A 22,068-nucleotide genomic window follows, 5' to 3' on the forward strand; every position below is an offset into this window, starting at 1 on the left:
CAAATGCATAGAAATGGCCAATTTCCAGTTGTTTGTCGGCCAGTTTGCGGTTGTTGCCAGTTGCTGCCAGTTGTTGTTGCTGCTGTTGTTGTTGTTGTTGCTGTTGTTGTTGTTGTTGTTGTTGTTGTTGTTGCCACGCGCCATGTGCAGCAGCCAGCAGCAGCAGCAGCAGCGGCAACAAGTCAAGCGCCACTTTGGACTCTTGACAAATTGTGAGCAACGTGCACAATTGAAACAATTTAATCCAAAGCAACAACAACAACAACAACAACAACAACAACCGTTGGAAAAAACGGTGGCAACTGAACTGAAATGCTTAAACTCTATGTTGCACGTTCGCACAGTGGGGCAGGCAGCACAAATTCCTGACAAATGGTGCAAAGAAAATTGAATTATTCTAAGGTAAGAAAGAAAAGCTGCACACAATTTAAAATGAGTTATACTTCAGTGATTGATTGATTGACTGACTGACTGATTGACGCTGAAGCTAGCTGTCGGCATTTTTGACAGCAGCCAACTTTTCCGCTCTAATTTCACGCCAAGACGTGGTTTTGGGCCATTCCGCACTTTACTGTGGAAGATTGCCGGAAAATGTTTAAAATTTCAATTAATTTTTTTTATCCAATTTAGCTAAAATTTCTTACAAAAGAACTTTGTGCGAATTCAATAGCAATATTTTCCACTTTACGGTGAATCCACCGCGCCAGATGGAATATGAGCGAAAATTAACTCAACTCACAACTATTCTAAAACTTCATTTGAAAAAACTTCAATGAAAAAACTTAACTGAATACGTGTTCTATCAATTTAAATAATTTTCTTGTCCAAGTGCGGAAAATGCGTGAAAAGCTATTGGTGAAAAATTGCTTTCCGACAGGCTGACAACGGGGGGAAATTTGACTAGCTAAAATCAAAATTAAGATAAGTTTAATCAAATTGTTCGCTCATAAGAACCAGTTGCAACAAGCAACATTTGGAAAATGTAACTAGTTAAAAACGCGGTTAAAATTGCTTTTATCAATTTGTTCGTTAATCGGAACCAGTTCAAAGCAGCACACAAAACGAACTAGCTGGCAACAAAAACAATTCAACAACAGACAATTTGTGATAAATTGTTTTTCTTGTTGTACTCAATGTCAATCAATGCTCGAATAAGCGAACATTTAAGTGTGCCGCGGCAAAGAACTGGTTCACAATTGAACTGTTCACATTAAAATAGCAATCGAATGATTAATTGCCTTTTACCGTTCGCTCAAGTGTTATCGGTTCCAATAAGTGATTCGTTTTATATATCAGAGGCTATTAATAAGAAACCACAACACCAGACCCTGCACCTGTGTGTGTGCGAGTGTGCGAGTGTGCGAGTGTGCGAGTGTGTGTCTGCATATTTATCGATAACTAGTGAAAAGCAGCGCATGCATAAACATGTCAGCGAGCGAGTTTTTAACAAATGCCAACGAGCAAACACATGTCAGGCCGAGTCCAGAGCAGAGCAGAACAGTGGAGGGGAGGAAGGGGCGGGAAGGGGAGGGGAGTAGTGGCTTCTGCAGCAAACAGAGGGGGGGGGCAGCTAAGTGGAGAGGCGATGAAGGGAATGGGGCAGGGGCCTTGCTGGCCAGTTAGATGGTATCAGCTCCTTTGCGTGTAACACCGGGCGTATGATGAATGTGCATTTAATTGCGGCCTGCCAATTGGCTAGGGCATGCGAGGGCGGGGGCGGGGCGAGCAGAGGGGGCGGGGCGAGCAGAGGGGGCGGGCAGTGGCCCAGCTTGTAGGCGGCAGCTGTGGGCCGCTAAATGTTGCCATTTATTCGTATTACAGATTATAAATATTCCAATCGAAACATTCGAAAACAAAGCAAAGCGAAAAAAAGGCCAAAGCATACGAACACGACAGCAAAATAGTTAATAAATAATTAATAAATAAAGTTAACAAATGGCAACAACAAGAGCCAAGAGCTGCGGCTGATTTGCATATCAACATTTCACATTAAATTCTATTGAAAGCTTTTCTCACTTTAGCGTCAATTTGTTGTTGTTGTTAATTTATTTTTTGTTTTGCTTCTTGTTCTCCTCATTTCTGAAATTCAATGAGCCGCATTTCCAGCCTCAATTACCAGCTACTTACGAGCTGCTGCCGCCTCCGCAGCTAGAGATGGGCGCGTGACACGAAGCGCATGTCGTGCGTGTCTCGATAGCGATAGTTCGCGAGTGTATAAGTCGCCCACACTTAACTGCTCGAATAACAGTTGTGGCTCTTATTTAGTAATATATCTATAAATATATCGATAGCTTTCACAGATGTGTCGATGAATATATCGATATTTATCATGCAGAATAATAAACAAACTATAAGAAGTATATCAATAACTATATCGCCAAACGGAATATAAAAAATGAAAAGTTTTTAATAATCCTATCGATATACCTATCACTTTAAGTATCAATAAAGCAAGCTAAACAAACTAATCGATAAATGTATCACAAAAATATCAACAAAGATATCTAACAATAGATTGACACATCTCATTGGTGAAGTCCTAGAGGCAATATGATGCGCTTGCATATAAGTGAAGCTTATTCGAAAGTACTTGAAAAACTATCGATAAATGAATCGATAAGATTTTACTCGAAACATATCGATAAATATATAGGCTGCAATGAAAGCAATCGAGTTTAAAAATATGTTAATGCTGCATCTTTTTATCGATAAACGTATCATAGAATATATCGCCAGAACATATCGATACTTTTTGGCTTGTGGTTCGTGTCGAAAAAAGCAGCCATCTCTAATCGAAAAGTTCTGAACGAACCGCAACAAACGATCAATACAATCGGTAATGCATTTATTGGCATTGATTTACTCGGAAGACCCGTCCCAGCCCCTGCCCGGCCCGGCCCGGACCGTCTGTGGGAAAGGGGAAACGTCAGGTCGCGGGTGCTGGCACTGGCACAAAATTTATGATGGCATTTACCTAATGGCAATGCCGCAATGTAAAATGCAAAATAACTGAAATGTGCGAGAAATATGCAAAAATGTATAGTGTTATTTGTAATTTACACGAAATATAACATCCACACATAATACATGTGTCTATTGATAATACATTTGCATCATTAATCAACTGAAAAACTAATTTATGTGATAAAAACAAACGTAAAATATGGAGACAACTTTATGGAAGCTTCTACAAGACTGTTTTCTGAACTTAGCAATACTCAAGCTATGGCCAATCGGAAATGAATATTATAGCCGAAGTAAAATTGATTGAAAATACATAAATACATTATTAACTTCTTTTGAAAAACGCCCAAAAGTCCGCCACAAATTTCGTTAGTTTTTCGCTTCAGAAGCTCAACGAATAGTTGTAGTTGATACATACACCAAAGCGTTGCTAACTAAACGAACTGTCAGCGCATACCAGCACCACACGTTATTAACGTAGACAGTCGTATTTTGACACACCCATGGTACTCAAATTCAGGTTTCTGAAGCGAAGACAACAGACCAACATAAATAGGCTTAGTAGGGATAGCAACCACATTAAACAAACCTGTTCATAGTTCTTTTCTTTGTCTTTTCTTTCTCATTTATAAAAGGCATTTGTAAGAATAAACAATAATAATAATAATAATAATATAAAAGCATAAAATTATATAACATTTTACCTATTTCATAAGCGCAACAAAGCTTTCATTAAGACAACAAAAGCACAAGTTAGGCCCCTCACCCGCAGCTAAGACACACAACCAGTGCTAAATTCTGCTGTACGAAAGAGTACTAATCGTATACTGAGCCTTAGCACAAGCAGCCTCCACTTAAAACACCGTGGCAACTTTTTACACTATGTTATTAGCATCCTTTACGGCAAAATACTATAAATTGCATGTCTCAGTCTTATTCCGCAACTGCTAATTTATTATTCTTTATACTATCCATCTTTCGTAAGCCCGCTTCTTACCCACAAATCTATTCAGACATACACCTTTTGCGTTGCTCTTACCCAATTACGTACCAGCAAGAGCCCAATTGTAGACATAAACTTGTTATTTAGACACAAGCCCATTGCTCACTCACCGAACACGAGTTGCTCACTTAACGAAAGCTGTCGGCATGGCCATCGATATGTTCTAAAATTCAGTTAACACATTTTTGGGCTTTTTGTGCAAACGATAAGTTTTACAGCGAGCTGCGGTACTTTGCTCAAGCGCATTTCTTTTCAGTTTAAATGTGATTACATTGGAATACTGCGTGTGCAATGCAAATACATATATCGATATACTGCTTCAATATGCGCACGCGCACATATCGATGCCGCCTGCTGTTCGTCGATATATTTTGTGGTTGCACTCAAAGCAGCGCCTAGCAACATTAACGCATTGGCAACATTCGCTGCAGTTGGCAACATACGCTCTCAATAGCCAAAGTCGACGGGGCAGCAGAATCGGTCGGTTTTATTTCAAATTTAATTCCCATTGCACACACGCACACTGTGACAATTTGTTCAAATACATACATAAATAGTTTTTGTTGTTATTGTTGTTGTGTTTTTTTTTTGTCATCTGCTGCAAGTGACACACATATGCAAGTGAGTGTGCGTGTGTGTGTGTGTGTGTGCTTATGTATTTATATAGCATAAACGCAAAGTGAACTTTTTCAAATTGAACTGTCGTTTATTTTTATTTGCAATACGTATGCCAAATTGGCTGTGTGTGTGCTTGTGCGTGTGTGTGTGTGCCTGTATGAAAATATATGTATATAAATTGTAAGTCCTGTTAAGGGCGGGCGGGAGCGGGGGCGGGGGCGGCGCTGTGGCAACGCCAACGCCAACGTCAACGCCACAATTAAATACAAGTGAAAAATCAATACCGTTATACCGTTAGCATTTTGTTGTTGTGCTTGCCTCTGCACATCCCCCACTCAATTCGCCCTGTGTGTGTGTGTGTGCGTGTGCGTGCATGTGTGTGTGCTTGGAATTCTGCGTATTGGCAAACATTCATTGCAATTTTCAAAGAAAACAAGTGCGCTGAAAACTAGACTCCAGCTGCCGCATACATGCACACATGCACACCTACACACCTACATACATATATATGTATTATATATATGTATATATACATATGTATGTATATGAAATACCTTTCCTTCTTGCTGTTGCCAGGCAGGGCAACAAGCGCAGCAAACGACCGTATCAAACCCCACACAGACACACAACCAAGCCCCCCTCCCCCTTCCCCCCTCCTGCGCTGCCCACACATGTTAGGAGCAACTCGTGCGACGTTTTGCAGTTAACCGTTATCCCTGTTTCTTATTCTTTTTGCTGCTGTTCCTATTTTTAGGTCACATTCGATTTTCGCCCTAAGCTCTAAATTCGCTGCGACTGCTGCCGGCTACGCACACACACACACCAACCCACACACACACACAGGATGCTGCTCAATACTTACGCAACGCTGGCGACATCTGACGGCGTAATTAGCCAACACTAACCGTAGCTGCTCGAATTCGCATTCAAACAACAACAACGACTAACGGCAAAAAGGGCAGCCAAAGAGATAAGAAGAAGCAGCAGCGGCAGCGGCAGCGGCAGCAACAGCCATGGCCAACAACAGCAACTCGTCGGCAACCGCATCGCTGGCCACAACGCCGGCGACGACGCCAACAGCGCTGACAACGGCGGCAACAACAGCCAAACGGTTGGGCTACACGGCCCCCGCGGCCACCGCGTCGGTCATCTGCGAGGAGGTCTTCGATGAGGCCTGTTTGCCATCTTCCGAGGGTGAGTTGAACACGGGCCTTACGGGCAAGCACGTAAGACCCTAATCCGTAGAGCAGCCCCCGTACCCTGCCCCCCTGCCCCTGCCCCGTACCCTGCACTCGCCCAGAAGTCAGCTAAGCAATTTCATCAGCATCCGAAACTTGAGTCCTGTGCGCACTCTTTTGCCTTGCGGCAGGTTCGTTTTGCCGAAGAACTGCGTCAACCTAAGTTAAAACTACGCAGTTGCTGTAAATGCAGTAAAAATGACGTTAGCAGTGTTCTTGCTGTGTAGCTAAGATGTGCTTTAACAGAGTTCTTAATGTTAACGTAACGCTGAACATGTTAAAGCGTTGTAAGCGCTGCTGTTAATTGTATTATTGTTGGGGTAGATTGAAAGCTTTGACTGGGATTACATATGTTAAAGTTGCGACTTTTTTGTTAATGCCAGCGCTTATCAAGGTATTTAATTGAATTAGCTAACATGTGCTTTTACATTGCTGTTAATGTTAATGCGACGTTTACTTACTGGGCTAGCTTAAAAGAAATGACTGGGATAGATGTTAAATTGTTAAAAAATTGTTAAAAATGTTAAAAAAAATGATATTGCTATTAGATGACTAACTGACTAGGCTAACATATGCTAAAATAATGCTGTTAATTTGACGCTCAATATGTTAACGCGTTGGGATGGCTTAATGCTATGTGCAAGCAATGTGTTAAAATTGTGACTTTTTTGTCATAAAAGAAACGCTGTTAACAGCATGCATAAATGGGCATGTCACTGTTAATGTAACTGCAAGTATGTTACCTCTTTTAAAGTAACTCTGTTATGTTATGAAACTAATAACTAACATATGCTAACATGATGATGTTTATGTTCTTATATGTGTGTTGTTATATGAATTGTTGTCTGCACCAATATATGTTAAAGTGATCCTATCACTGTTAATGTGACGCTCAATATGTTAGCACTATTTCATATTTTAAATTGTGCTGTAAATGTTATTGTTTTTTATTAATTATTTTAAGCTTTTTAAGGAAAATTAGAGAACCTACGCACCAGATAAATTTCTCTAGCGCTTATATGTTCACTTATGCTAAAAATCGATATTTATCGATTTTGGCCAAACGAAGAGACTTTGAAATATGAAAGAAATGAGAACGTGGATAGTTCACGGGTTCGAATATGCAATTTTTCCCCTCTGACATGTATCTTTAAAACTCTCATTATATCCATTTAAAATCTGTACAGGGTATCAATTCTCTAGGCTCAGCAGATGGCAAAAAGATTTCAAATTCGTTTCCATTTTGATCAAATGTCGCCTAGCGCGTGCTCACTGTACGGGCTACGCCCAATAAGAATGTCCTTTAACAGACTCACTTGTGACAAAGCGAAAGGGAGTCAGTCAAGGGAATTATCGTATGTAAATACATACAGTGGTCGCTCGTGAAGAAGAACTTGCGGATGTAACAAATAGAAATCCACTTTGCATCATTAAAATAAATAAATGTAAACATTAAATGTCGTATTGAATCTTAAATTGTGCAAAATTCTAGGAAGTTGGCCCAGAGAAATTCGAATATTTTCACTGTGGTATATAAAAATAGGATTTACTTATATTTAAAGTTCAGAAATTTCACTTAACCTTCCTTTTTTGTGTGGGCTGCATATAAGAAAAAATCATGTTCTTATTTTTTTAGTATCCCAAACTTTAGCTTATATAATCTCAAATTTTCGTAACATCCAGAATATAATAGACCGTGTTTATAGGCTAAGGCAGACGGACAGCAGACGGAAATATCATCGAACCCGTATGCTTCCCGTATGTCTTCTCTAAGTAAACAGAGCACAAAAATAGAATTTATAATTGAAACAAATAAGAATTTGCATGCCAATAAGAAACTACTTAAAACCGAAGCGTTCCAGTTAGCGAGCGAACACTGTAGCTAAAAAAAAAATGAAGTAAAATATTTAGTGTGTAGGGGTTGTTCATGAGGTTTGTTTAAGGTGCATTGTTTTACGCAGTTCGGTTAATGGGTCAACTTAAAATGTGTGAGAGTGTGCGTGTGTGTGTGTGTATGAGTGTGAGTGTGCGTGAGTATGTGTGTGCCTCGGTGGTTGGTTTATGGTCGGCGTTTTGTTTGGTTAGTTTGGGTCAGCTGTTCAAAGGAGCTAGAACCAGGAAACAAAGGAATTGGAAAATTGTGAAAGTCTGAAACCTGCGGAACATGTGGAAATGAGAAACTCTAAGCGGTTTAAAAGATTTGCTCAACTAATTGAAAGTTGTGACTGCAAACGCATTAAGCGAGTGTGTGTTGGCTCTTCAAATGAACTGGAACTAGGGAACAAAGGAACTGTGCAAACTGAGGAACTTATGGAACATCTGGAATTGGGAAACTCAAAGCCCGTGAAAAGGTTTTCTCAAGTAATTGAAAGTTGTAACTAAGTGCAAATGTTCCAGTTTTAGCTGTTCAAATGAACTGGAACTAGGGAACTATGGAACTAATTGTAAAACCTGAGGAAAATGTGGAATTGGGAAACTTTCAGCTCGTCAAAAGATTTTCTCAAGTAATTGAAATATTGTTTGTGCTTTAGCTGTTTAAATGAACTGGAACTGGGGAACAAAGGAACTGTGAAACCTGAGGAACTGAGGGTCATGTGGAATTGAGGAACTCTAAGCCCGTGAAAAGATTTTCTCAAGTAATTGAAAGTTGTGACAGTTCAAATGAACATGTGGAATTGAGACAGGCAAAACCGCTATAAAGACTGTTGAGCTGTAAGCGAATTAAATGAGTATATGGTTGGGTGTAAACTGTTCAAATGAACTGGAACTAGAGAACTAAGGAACTAAAAACTGTAAAACCTGAGGAACATGTGGAATTAGAAAACTCTCAGAGTTTCTCATGTAATTGAAATGTTTGATTGTGTTTTAGCTGTTCAAATGAACTGGAACTAGGGAGCAAAGGAACTGTGAAACCTGAGGACCTTATGGAATTAAGAACTAGTGTGCGATTGTGTGCGATTGTGTGCGATTGTGTGCGAGTGGTTGGCTATGACGACGAACAACCCTGAAAAACGCAGCGACATATTGCGCACAACTTGGCCAAAACGCAACGTTTCTTTCTGTGGCAATTGACGTTGCCAGGCAACCAGCGCTGACCGCTGCAAGAGATATGCTTGTGGTTGACGGTGCAGGTGGTGCCACAATCAATAAGAGGCAGAGAGAAAGAGAGAGAAAGAGAGAGAGTGACAGAGCGAGAGAGAGAAAGCGAGGCACAGGCCGCAGGACGTCAATTGGCATTCAGTCGCGTTTCTTAGCCGGGCTTTCATTCTGGTGTCGCTTTGTTTGGCCAAGCCAAATGGAATTTTTAAGCGCTTAGACCAAGCTTTTGCCAGATCCGAGATTGGTTTCTTTTCAAGTGAAAAGCAAGCGTCATATTGAAAGCAAAGTCACATATTTGCCAGGAATTTCCTTTTCACGTGCTGCCTGGATCAGGAGGAGGACAAACAGCTGCTGGGCGCTGGGTTTGACACAGTTCGTAAGCTTTTCATTAGTCCCAATTACCATTAGAGGCCCTTTTGTGCGCCCCTATACACTCTGGGCCAACAAGCTTGCCAGCCATTAAGTGGGCCACTTCAAAACAAAAGCCAAGGCTCTTCACTTTTCTGAGCCCTCTAAAGCAGATTATATCTTATATGTTTATTTAATATTTATAAGAAATGAATATGTGTATATATGTATATACAAAGGAGAACTACTTAACATCATTTGTTTTGTGTGTTTTCCTAGCTTAAACGCGCTTTTAACTAAAAAGAAGCTAGAAATATCATTAAATCCGTTTTAAGGCACATTCAGCTTGAATTTAGCTACTGATTGGCCACAAATTCAACTGCTTTCAAGTTCTTTAACCGCTTTTTTCCCATTTGAATAACTTATTTTAAGTAGCCTTTAAGCGGTTTTTAGATGAAGGTGAAGCCAAAAAAGCCGCTAAATCTCTTTTAAAACACATTTAGCTTGAAATTAGTCAGAAATTTAACTCGTTTCCTATTTTTAGCCGCGTTTTATTTAATATTCCATTTACAAAAACGTTTTTATCTGATCTCAAAGCGACTTAAAGCCCGCTTTTAAATAAAAGTGAAGCCAAAAACATCGCTACATTTGATTAAACGCACATTTAGCTTGAATTTAGCTACTGATTGGCTACAAATTTGATATATTGAAGTATCTTTAAACATCATTCAATTAAATTAATCGCTTGAATAACGCTTTTCAGCTAGTTTTAAACCTGCATTAAACCCACTTTCAACCAAAACTGAAGCCAAAAAGTCACCAAAAGTGCTTTAAAGCACATTTAGCGTGAATATAGCTACTAATTGGCAACAAATGTGTCTCCTGGCATCTCCGATCCCGCAAACTATATATATATATATATATTTTCTTGATCAGCATCAACAGCCGAGTTCATATAGCCCATTTCCGTCTGTCTGTCCGTTTGTCTAACTTTGCAAGGGTAAGTCTTTCTGTTGCAGGCAGTACATATATCGGAACCGATCGGATTGAAGCGCTATATCATATAGCTGCCGGTCGAAAAGTGGGCTCTGCTATGGCATACTTTAAAGTTTACCAAACTCGTCATTTATAAATTTCACTATGCTTTCTACACAAAAAACTGTTTTGTTTGCCAAGATATACTATTTAAGCTGTGATGCCTTTATACTCTATATTATATGTATAGCTCTATAGGAAGAATCGGCCAAATATTCCAAGATATTTTCAGCATATCCAAGATATTTCACAATTCTCACATAACTGCCAAACTGTTGGGCAAGGGTATTAAAGCCTCGGCGTGCCAAAGATATTCTCACTTTCTTCTTTGTAGAACCAAAGTGGGCTTAGTAGGCGTGGCAGCTGCTGTGAGGCAACAAAATTGTCGCAACTGGGCTTCCAAACTGCCAGCCTAAATATCGATACAAATAATATAAGTAATTGTAATTGTAGTAATAATAATATCTTGTTCTCTTCGATTCGCAGAGATAAACGATTATGCGACTCTGATTGGCATCGAGCCGAGCAAGGAGCCGCATCTCTTGTATCTGGCCAAGGAGGGGCTTATGGCCGCATTGCCCCCAGAGTGGAAGATCTGGTGAGTATTCCCAGAGAGGGACTGCAACTAGGTAACGATGCACTTTCACTTACTCTCTGCCTTCTTCCCATTAGCTATTCGGAGGAGAAGAGCGGCCATTATTATTACAATACGCGGACAAAGCAGTCGCAGTGGGATCATCCGTTGGACGCCGTCTATCGCGACCTGGTGGAGCAGACGCGCCAGCGGCTGCTGTTGGGCACCGGGTCAGCTGGGGCTGCCACGCCCATTATTGATAATTCCGACGATGTGTCGCAGCTGGACTCGGGCATACGCAGCATGCAGGGCACCGACGAGCTGCTGGACGACATGAGCTCGCCCCTAAACAATGTGGCCAGCCACCAGCTGGCAGCTGGCACAGCAGCAGGAGCAGGAGCAGGAGCAGGAGCTGGAGCTGGAGCTGGTGCTGGGAGCAGCGGCAGCAAGTCGCATGCCAGCACATCTGCCGCTTTTCCGGGTCCCAGCGGGTTTAGCGGCGGGGTCAGCCGCTTCCTGGAGACGCGCGGCAAGAGCTTCGGGCCGATCTTCCAGCCGGTGAAGAACACGCGCTTCGAGGTGGCCAAAACGAATACGCAAATCAGTTTGGCCATGAAATTCGGATCAACGTCGGCGGGCAGCTCCCTGGCGGAGTCACAGCCTCAGTCGCAGTCGCAGTCGACGCTGGAGCAGCGCAAGAGCGGATTTCAGCTATCCGGCACCGGGGCCATGTTCCTCAAGTCGCGCCGCCAGCTGGAACCAACGGGCGCAACGGAGGCGGGCGGAAATCTGGTGACGGGCAATGCCTATGGCGTCAAGGGCATATTGCGGGACACCAGCTTAACGGACATGCGACGTCGCTACGAACGGGACGAGGACTCCACGACGACAACAACAACAACGACGGCGGCGGAGGATAAGAAGAGCGTGCGCTTCAATCTGGTGGAGACGCAGCGCATCTGCAGTTCGCCCGTTGAGGAGGAGAATGCGCGCAAGCAAAACCAATCCCCAGAGCTGTCGGACGAGGAGGCGGCCGAGGTGGAGCACGAGGAGCAGCACGAACAGCAGCAGGTAGCTGAGGACGAGGACGAGGACGAAGACGAAGAGGATGTGGCAGCAGAGCACGAAGACAATGCCGATGTCGACGACGACGTGGAGGAGGAGGAGGAGGACGAGGAGGACGAGGATGAGGATGACGACGACGATGATGTCTGGGACGAGGATGTGGCCGACCCGGACGCCATGGTGGGCATGTGCAGCCTGAATCCCTTCATCAGTGACTCGCCAAAAGGCATCCGGATCATCAGCCTGCCCAAGGCGCAGACCATACAAATGCTGAAGGCGCAGGAGGATCTGCCCGGCCACCAGCTGGGCGGCAAGGCAGACCGGCTGCCGGGCGAGACGAGTAGCTATCTGGACAAGCTGAAGGAGTGCGCCGGCGGGGCGACAGTGAAGCCCCTGTACGAGGACACCGACTCGGACTCGAAGGGCAGCTCGGTGCGCAGTTTCATTATCAACAAATCGGAGCAGGATAATCCCTTCGACCACGGCCACGATCTCGAGCAGCTGCAGCGCAAATCGATGCAGGCCCAGGCGCAGATGGCCAGCGAAAAGCTGGGCCTGCGCAGCCTCAAAATGGCCAGCAAGCTGGTCGGTCTGCTCAAGAGTAAGGAGCAGCAGCAGGGGCAGCAGCAGGGGCATGCTCCCGTCGGTAGCGAGATGCTCAGCGAGGCGGCTGCACTGCATCAGCTGCAGCTGCAGGACATGGAGGCCATCAAGCGGGAGCACGAGGCGCGCCTCAAGAGCCTGCGCCACGAGTACGACTCGCGGCTGAGCGCCCATCAGCACCAGCTGGAGGAGGCGTTCCAGCTGCAGCTGGAGGAGTATCGCGGCCAGCTGGAGCAGCAGCTGCAGTCGAAGCGCGCCCAGGTGGTGCACGAGCACAAGCAGCGCATGGCCACGCTGCAGACGAACCATGCCGAGCTGCTGCACGAGCTGGAGCGCGATCTGCGCTCCGAGCAGGAGCTGCTGCGTCGGGAGCACGCCACAAAGCTGAGCCAGATGCGCGACAAGCTCAGCCACGAGCTGGAGCTGGAGAAGCAGCGGCTGCGCGACAATGGCGAGGAGCGCCTCTACGAGAAGGTGCGCTGCGAGAAGCGCCTGCTGGAGGACAAGTATCGCTGCCTCAAGGAGAAATATGTGCGGCTCAAGACCGACGTCAAGCTGTCGCTGGAGCGGCGCAGTCGACGCCGTGAGGCGCAGGCGCTGCAGCATCATCACCAGCAGCGGCTGGAGCGCGGCCAGGATCAGCAGCTGGAGCAGCAGCTGGACCAGCAGCTGGAGCATGGCCAGAGCAATACAACGCATACAACAACCACAACCAACTCGGAGACGGAACGCTCGCTCTCGCAGAAGCCATCGATTGGCAACAGCGAGAACCGTTCGCTCAGCTACTCGGAACAGGCGACAGCCGGAGCTATCGGCGGCAAGCTGAAGCCGCCTGTGCCGCCCAAGACGCACCTGAGCAAGCCGCCGGGCATTGCCAGCAAGTACATCAAGCAGCTGCAGCTGCAGGACGACACGAACACCTCGCTCAGCCAGTCGGACACGACCATATCCAACAACTACAGCAAGGGTCGCTATCTGGCGGCGCCCACCACCACCGCGAGCACCGTCGTCGTGCTCAGCGATAACGGCAACTCCGACTCGGAAGCGGCGCGAGACCAGCAACATCAGGAGACCAACAACAGCAGCAACAGCAACAACAACAACAACAACAACAGCAATAACAACAACAACGGCAATAACAAGTTGTCGACGCCCCGCAAGAAACTGTTCTCGCGGACGAAGTCGGCGTCGACGTCGCGCCTCAATTCGGATAACTTCAAGCAGCAGGTGGAGCAGCAGCGTCCGTGCACGCCGGTCGAGAATCTGCGGCATCAGCTGCAGAAGCTCGAGGATCTGGAGGATCAATTCCCGGAGCACACGCTGGACACCACCTATCATCTGCGCTATCCGTTCACGGACATCACCGGGGAGCATGCGACAGCTGTTGGCTCCGTGGTTGGCTCCGAGCTGGAGTTCTTTAAGCATCGCATCCACTTGGAGCGCGACTCGGTGCGCCGGGCCAAGGAATCGCTGCGCACGCAGCGCACCAACTTTCGGGCACGCCAGCGCGAGATAAAGCAGCGCCACAAGAGCCTGGCACTGGCCGCCGCCACCCGGCACTCCTTGGACCAGCTCATTCAGGAGGAGAAGGAGCTGACCGAAATGGAGGTGAATCTGCATCGGACGCGTGCGCTGCTCGGCGAGAAGGTCATCCGCTTGCGTCACCTCGAGCAGAGCCTGTTGCGCATCTACGAGAAGGAAAAGCAGCCGAGTCTCGAGCCGGAGCCCAAGGACGAGGCTGCCACGCTCAGCGATCTGTCCTCGCACTCCAGCTCCGGCTTCAGCAGCACTGACTTCGCCAGCGGCGCCGATCTGCACAAGCGCAAGGAATACTTCCAGCAGGAGTCTAACGAATGCATACAGAATCTCGAGATACTCAATGCCGAAATACGCGAAATCCTCGACATACTCAGCCACAAGCAGCAGCTCCAGCACCAGCAGCAGCTCCAGCAGCAGCAGCATCCGCATCCGCATCATGCGCAACTGCATCAGGCACATGGCCTGGCCATGGCCATGCCGCTGATCTCGCCCAACGAGCTCAGCTGGTCGCACATGCTCAGCCAGCAGTCATCCCTGGGCGCCACACCCGGCACGGCCACGGTCACGGGCAACGGCAGCGGCACGGCCAGCGCTGGATCCAATCCGAGCATCAGCGGCAGCGCGCTGCATGCACCGCAATCGATACCGACGCTGGCGGATCGTTTGGAGACCTATCGCCAGCTGGCCGCCGGGCGCATGCACAGCTCGATGGGCGGCGCGATATTGGCGGCCAATACGATTGTGTCGCAGAGTCCGCGCGCCGTCAACTACACGACCAGCCTGGTGGAGCGGACCCGCGACTTGCGCAACTGGCTGCGCCAGGCGAAGACCGAGCACGAGCTGCTCACCGGCATGGGTGTCCAGCACGGCTTGGCCCTCCATGCGGCCACCACCAGCAGCAGCTCGGTGCCCGGCATCAGCGGCATCAGCGGCATCGGCGGCATCGGCGCCGCCGTCGGTGGCCATTCGGCTGCCAGCGGGGGGGCGGTGGGTGGTGGTGCGGCGGCGGCGGCGGCGGCGGCGGGCGGCAATTGCTCGACTGCTGCCCAAACTAATTTGTAAGCGCAAGCCCCAAGCACGCACATCTAGTCCATGGACAGAGTCTATAGATACCCTCTAAAAAGATAAGTAGCTGTATTTAGCCCATTTTTATGCCTTTTGTGTCTGCCTTTTACTCAGCCTAGCATTGTTTTTCACTGAGTTGCCACAGCTGCGCGCATACCCTGTAAATGCTTTTACAGGGTATATCCTCGTGCAGCTTGATTGTTTTAGTTATATCTAAGTTTTAAGTGTTTGGACAACTTGTTTTAAGCTAGTAAGTTGACTAACCTACCATAAAAACGAATATCTATATATATATACATATATACCCTATAATTTATTGCATATAAGGTATGCCCACAGTTGGCCCGACCAAGCGGCGCTCAACTAGAGAAATCACAGTCGAATGGCAAACAAAAGCGAAATCATTGAGATTCTAACTAAGTACATTAACTGCAAGTTAATCTGACTGTCATAGTTAATTAGCAGCTTACACTGAAAGAAAAATAATCATAATTAGTCAGCCAAATAATTGATTGTTGCAAATATTTGGGCCCCGCAAATGTTTAGCCAACCAATTCGCATCAAGTTCACAAAAAGCTCTCGAAAATGCGAATAAACCAAGAGATATTCTAAAAAAAAAATATCTATAAAGCAAATAGATAAAAGACAGAATAGAAGATAAACCAAATAAAAACAACTAACTTCGGCGCGCCAAAGTTGAATTACGCTTGCAGAGCTGAAGCCCATATATAGCCGGAAATATTTCCATATGAAAAATCTTATTTACTTTTTGATTTTTTACCTGTTTATGCAATGATATTGTGGTCCGTTATTAACAAGATTTTGCGGGGATCTTAAACGCGAAGTAAAGCTACGTTTAGTAAGTAACTATATAAAATAGTTGTCCGATTTGAGTCTGAAGTTTGACTATATCTTTTCAATGCCAAGAGGATAACTTATAGGCTATATTGGCACGATCCAGCCCATTCCGATTTCTAGCTGAACCAGAATATATATATCATAACGGTATACGCCTGCAAGCGTGTAAAACCTAGATAGTTTTGTGTACTCTTATATTTTATATAAATATATAAATAATTATTTTGATATAATTTCTGAATCTGACTAAAAACTTAAAATGCACAACTAAATACTTTATATAGCAACTTGAAGAACTATCAAAAACTATATGTGTTATATAATTAACAATGATGAATTAAAAAATACCAAAGACATCAAAAATAATACTAAATACGTAAGCAAAGACGAACTTAAGCCGAATAAGAACTTACTCTACTCAAATGAAATGAAACAAATGTCTAGAAAAGTAGATCCTAAAAAACTAAAAAAAAAAAAATATGAGTAAAACATAAAATACTTAAAGTAAAATATACCGAAAAATTAGCTAAATAATTCAAATCAAATAATGCTCACGGCAAACTGACTTTACAGATCTTGACTAGTTATGTAATGCATACAATTTTCTGCAACTTTCATGTTCGGTATTTTTAGTATATTTGTTGGTATTTTTCTTTGTATTTTACATATCAGTGAAAAGTTTTGCAACAAAAGATCTTTAAAGTTAGTTTGTCTCGTGCATGACAACAAATTGTACCAGAGTTGAAACAAAAACAAAACAAAACAAAAAAAAAAACCATAAGATAAATATTATTAAATGTTTAAATGTTTTATCTTATAGATATTGAAGATAGAAGAGAGAGAGAACGCGAACTCGAAGCACAATTAAATGGAATGCAGGTCACATATTGTTGAAGGTTGTTGTAATGTTTTTTTTTTTTTTTTTTTTTGTAAGATTTGACAAGATAGATATGTCTCGTGGCAGAACCCAAATACATTTATACGATTTAAACTATTTATGTAATAAAAAATAACTATGAAAAGTATATGAAGAACTTTTCGTAAAACCAATATTCCAAAATATGAACTTAGCTAATGTCTCTTAATGTTTTCTTCTCTTCCCAACTCAATATATATATATATATATATATATATATATATTTTGAATAAAAGCAAGAAGAAGAAGAGGCATACAGAACAGATTCCAAACAGTTGTAAACATTTTCTACTAATATTTTCTATGGCATTTCTATTGTAGAAAATATATGAAAAATTATATACTTCCGACACTTTCAGTTCCTGTGCACACACACACACACACATAGAGAGAGAAATGTAGAAGGTTAAGTCTGAATTTGAATAATCGATAACTGACAAGTTGTGCCCCCGCCCTTGCCCCCGCCCCGCCCCGCCCCTTGATACATTCAAAGAAGTTAAGATTAAAGAGCAGCAGGCCCCGAGTAGTAGGAAGTATTCGAGTCTCGCTAAATGCCATATATATATATATATATATATATATATATATTATATACACATACTTAATGCGATGCCTACGATTATTATCGAATAACGATAACCGATTAACCATTCTATATATATATATATATGTATGAACTTATGTATATGTGATGTTGTGATATTTGACTCTAGCCATATAAGACCTTAATTGAGTTTAAATACGTTTCTATATGTAATATTCAGTGTGAGTTCACGATGATATAGCCACATTATGTTCATTTACCCCCCCCCCCCCCATCCCCCACACACACGCAATACCTCTCCCCCTCACAGTCAACCCATTGCACGCGTCAATTGGCTTTTTTCCCCTAGATATATTCATGTGATAGCTAATCGATAAATTATATCCAGCATCTGATCAATGGCATTGCGAGTTCAGTTTTTGCTAGTTAAGTATTATACAAAATTAAAGTTTATATATCTATATAGTATATAACTGAAGCGTACATATATATATACATATGCATATATGTATATGTCTATCGAGCATTCGAGCTGTACGCTTCAGTTATATATATATATATAAATATATATACATATAGTATATTCAATCTATATTCAGATGATAAATGTCTATATCTATATATATGTCTATATATATACATAAGCATTCCTGGCTGCAAAACCCATTGTAATATGCTTTGCCATGCTACGGTTTTGGGTTTGAACCAGCGACCCGGACGTTAGCTGAGCTTCGTGAAATTGGCTTTCAACATTCTAGAACTCCGAACAATTTTGGCAATCTTTCTTCTGTTGCACGCAGTACATACATATATCGGAACAAGCCGGATCGGAGCACTATATCGTACAGCTGCCATAGGAAAGATCGCTGGAATATGGAATGAATCTTATATGGCAAAATATTCTGTTGTCAAAGATATTTGCATCTATGTACATATCTGCAAAAGGGAAATATCTGCAAGGGTATTAAATCTTCGACGTTCCAAAGATTCCAAAGTTAATAAAGAAACAATTTAAATTTCAAACACAAAATTCAACTAACTCGTCTTGGATTTAGTTTTGATCTGAAAATCGATTTGCAGCCCGAATGTGTAACCTTATATATAGATATATATACATATTAATAAATAACTCATAGCTTGCGTACGGTTAGCAAAAGTTTGAATTTTCAGCCAGGCACAAATTAACAGTTACGATCAAATAAAAACTCATAGCAAGCCCCTCTATAATACAAATACTCTACAATATTTACAAAAAGCAAAAAACAAAATTAAAAATCAAAAAAAAATAATTGTTGTTTCGGTTTTTTCTCGACGGTTGAGTACAAAAGGTTTTCGGACTAAGGAAAAATATAAAAAAAAACAAACAAAAAAATTGAAAAGAAAGAAATTATGAGAAATGTTTATTAATTAATTAACTGAATATAAATGTGAAAAATTTATTATATTTATCTATTACGATATGATATAGGACTAAAGAACTGGGCAAAGCTGCGAAGACAGACAATTTATTAGCGAATGTGTTTACCGAATTTGCTTCAGCAACAGATTAATAAAAATACAAATTAAAATCAAATATAAATAAATCGAAAGTCAAGTAAATATTGTGAGTTAAACGAAAGTCCCCTTAAATGAAATAGACAAAACCCGGAAGAACTAAATATTTAGCACGAAATTTAACAGACATAAAACAAAATTAAAGAATACAAAATAAATACAAAAATTATCATAATGTCTTTTATTTTATAAATATGGATTTAGATACTAGATACTAGATACTAGATACTAGATACTACATACTACATGCTACATACTACATACTACATACTACATACTACATACTACATACTATATACTAGATACTAGATACTAGATACTAGATACTAGATACTAGATACTAGATACTAGATACTAGATACTAGATACTAGATACTAGATACTAGATACTAGATACTAGATACTAGATACTAGATACTAGATACTAGATACTAGATACTAGATACTAGAAACTAGAAACTAGAAACTAGAAACTAGATACTAGAAACTAGAAACTAGATACTAGATACTAGATACTAGATACTAGATACTAGATACTAGATACTAGATACTAGATACTAGATACTAGATACTAGATACTAGATACTAGATACTAGATACTAGATACTAGATACTAGATACTAGATACTAGATACTAGATACTATATACTATATACTAGATACTAGATACTATATACTAGATACTAGATACTAGATACTAGATCCTAGATACTAGATAAAAATATATATAAAGATACTAGGAATAGTATCAACTCATAAAGTATATTTTTTAAAGAAGAACTAGATAAAATCCATTAATTATAATTATTTAGAGATTTTGTTTGTAATATTAATTTAATTCACAACTTTTTGCTTGAAATAAAGAATATTTTTATTTGTATAAAACACTATATGTTATTGATTACAATAATAATTTTATAATTTTTATTTTATAGAAGAAGTTTAAGCTCTTGCCTTTAATACTTATTCGAGAGATTTAAAGTTGCTTTTAGTTTTTTGCCTCAAGAAAAAGATGTTTATATCTATACAAATTATTTTTAATTGAATTAAGAATATATTCATTAGCATGTATTTTTTAATTGCTTACGACAAGTTGAAGTTACGAAAGAGTGGAGCGGCTGGCAAAGTCTATTGATGAAAGAAGCCGAAAGGCTCTTGAGTCTGAGAGAAGTTAGAAGTGTATATAGCCCATGCGAGAATATGTACATTTACCAAGATAAATGTAACTAGATCCTTTAGGAACCTGGTCTCAAAATCGATATTTATCGACTTTACAAAAGAGATATCTGCAAAAACCATTCTGCATAGCGAGTATCTTATATTGAGTCTGATAAAACTATTGTTAGAGCATCTTTAATTTGATTTCCATATTGCGAACTAAAAATTTAAAATAAATTAATGTTAGAATTCTCAGTCAATATGCAGTATGTTCTCGGGATCCACGTAGCTGCAACAGTGGCTCAGCACCCACTTGAAGAGCTGGACGCTGGCGCTGGTTATCAGATTTAAAAACTTGGCAAATGCATCGCCGTTGTTCATCTCCATGTTGCAGGTCTTGCCGAAGTTCTCCCCCACCTCCGTCTGGGTTAAATTGTCGTTCAGCCAGCGATCCATTCTAGCCAAAAACTCGGATCAATGCACCTCCATTTCTTATGTCGTCTAATATAAAGCACTTACCCAATGGCCCCTGCTCAAAAGCTCAAATACACATTACAGAATTTTTGAGAAAAATTTCTAAAGTTTTCACAATTTTAGCCCGAATCGGATGTATAAAATGTTCTGAATGTTTTCCAATATCAGCATTGACATTTCGTCTTGCAGTCGAGACAAAGCAACATTGATTTGAAAATAAAAAAAACACAAATGCTTTGGTTAGATGTGTCAAACAATCCCAAGGTTACATACAATTTTTAATAAAAAATGGATCGGTCAGGATGTCAAAAAAATCAAAATCTAAATTATGACCAAAATCAACAAAACGGCAAGGGGTTACATCACGTTTTCTCTCAAATTCGGGGTCGGTTCGAAAATCAAAACTTTTTTGATGATTTTTATTGAATATCTCGGGTAAATTCTGTCAGATTTTGAAATGTTATACCTTTTTGAAATTGACGGGTTCCCTACTATCAATCTGCATTCAAACATTTTCAAAATCGATGGGTTAAAAAAATTGGTTGGCCAAAAACGGTTTCGTTGGTGAAGTCAAATTTTTTTGATGATTTTTTGGAATATCTCGGCCAAATACTGTCCGATTTGGGAATTTTATACCATTTTGGACTCGTAAGGATCAGTACTATCGATTGGCATCAAAAAAATAAAAATATAAATTTTGACCAAAATCAACAAAATGGCAAGGGGTTACATCACGTTTTCTCTCAAATTCGGGGTCGGTTCGAAAATCAAAACTTTTTTGATGATTTTTTTTTAATATCTCGGGTAAATACTGTCAGATTTTGAAATGTTATACCTTTTTGAATTTGTAGGGATCCCTACTATCAATCTGCATTCAAACATTTTCAAAATCGATGGGTTAAAAAAATTGGTTGACCAAAAACCGATTCGTTGGTGAAGTCAAATTTTTTTGATGATTTTTTGGAATATCTCGGCCAAATACTGTCCGATTTGGGAATTTTATACCATTTTGGACTCGTAAGGATCAGTACTATCGATTGGCATCAAAAAAATAAAAATCTAAATTTTGACCAAAATCAACAAATCGGCAAGGGGTTACATCACGTTTTCTCTCAAATTCGGGGTCGGTTCGAAAATCAAAACTTTTTTGATGATTTTTATTGAATATCTGGGGTAAATACTGTCAGATTTTGAAATGTTATACCTTTTTGAATTTGTAGGGATCCCTACTATCAATCTGCATTCAAACATTTTCAAAATCGATGGGTTAAAAAAATTGGTTGACCAAAAACCGATTCGTTTGTAAAGTCCACCTTTTCTGATGATTTTTTGGAATATCTCGGCCAAATACTGTCCGATTTGGGAATTTTATACCATTTTGGACTCGTAAGGATCAGTACTATCGATTGGCAT

The 22,068-nt window shown here is 41.6% G+C and overlaps 1 protein-coding gene across 1 annotated transcript; it reads left to right on the forward strand.

Moving 5' to 3' along the window:
- The first annotated feature begins 4,363 nt into the window (after positions 1 to 4,363).
- Cep164 (centrosomal protein 164) lies at positions 4,364 to 16,371 on the forward strand. The gene is made up of 4 exons (XM_064682691.1): positions 4,364 to 4,447; positions 5,340 to 5,779; positions 10,792 to 10,903; positions 10,978 to 16,371. Exons 2-4 carry the CDS (start codon positions 5,599 to 5,601, stop codon positions 15,146 to 15,148), a joined length of 4,464 nt encoding a protein of 1,487 aa, XP_064538761.1. The 5' UTR covers positions 4,364 to 4,447; positions 5,340 to 5,598; the 3' UTR covers positions 15,149 to 16,371.
- Positions 16,372 to 22,068: the final 5,697 nt, after the last annotated feature.

Source organism: Drosophila montana, unplaced genomic scaffold (genome assembly GCF_035044405.1).
Source record: "Drosophila montana isolate Dmon_TW-CO22-7 unplaced genomic scaffold, ASM3504440v1 contig_2482_1, whole genome shotgun sequence".
NCBI lineage: Eukaryota > Metazoa > Arthropoda > Insecta > Diptera > Drosophilidae > Drosophila > Drosophila montana.

What these genes read in the sequence shown, in the direction of transcription:
- Cep164 (XM_064682691.1), top strand. Translation starts at nt 5,599, where the DNA reads ATGGCCAACAACAGCAACTCGTCGGCAACCGCATCGCTGGCCACAACG. An exon ending in CTGTTTGCCATCTTCCGAGG is followed by an intron (nt 5,780 to 10,791) that starts GTGAGTTGAACA and finishes TTCGATTCGCAG; the next exon opens with AGATAAACGATTATGCGACT. An exon ending in CCCCCAGAGTGGAAGATCTG is followed by an intron (nt 10,904 to 10,977) that starts GTGAGTATTCCC and finishes TCTTCCCATTAG; the next exon opens with CTATTCGGAGGAGAAGAGCG.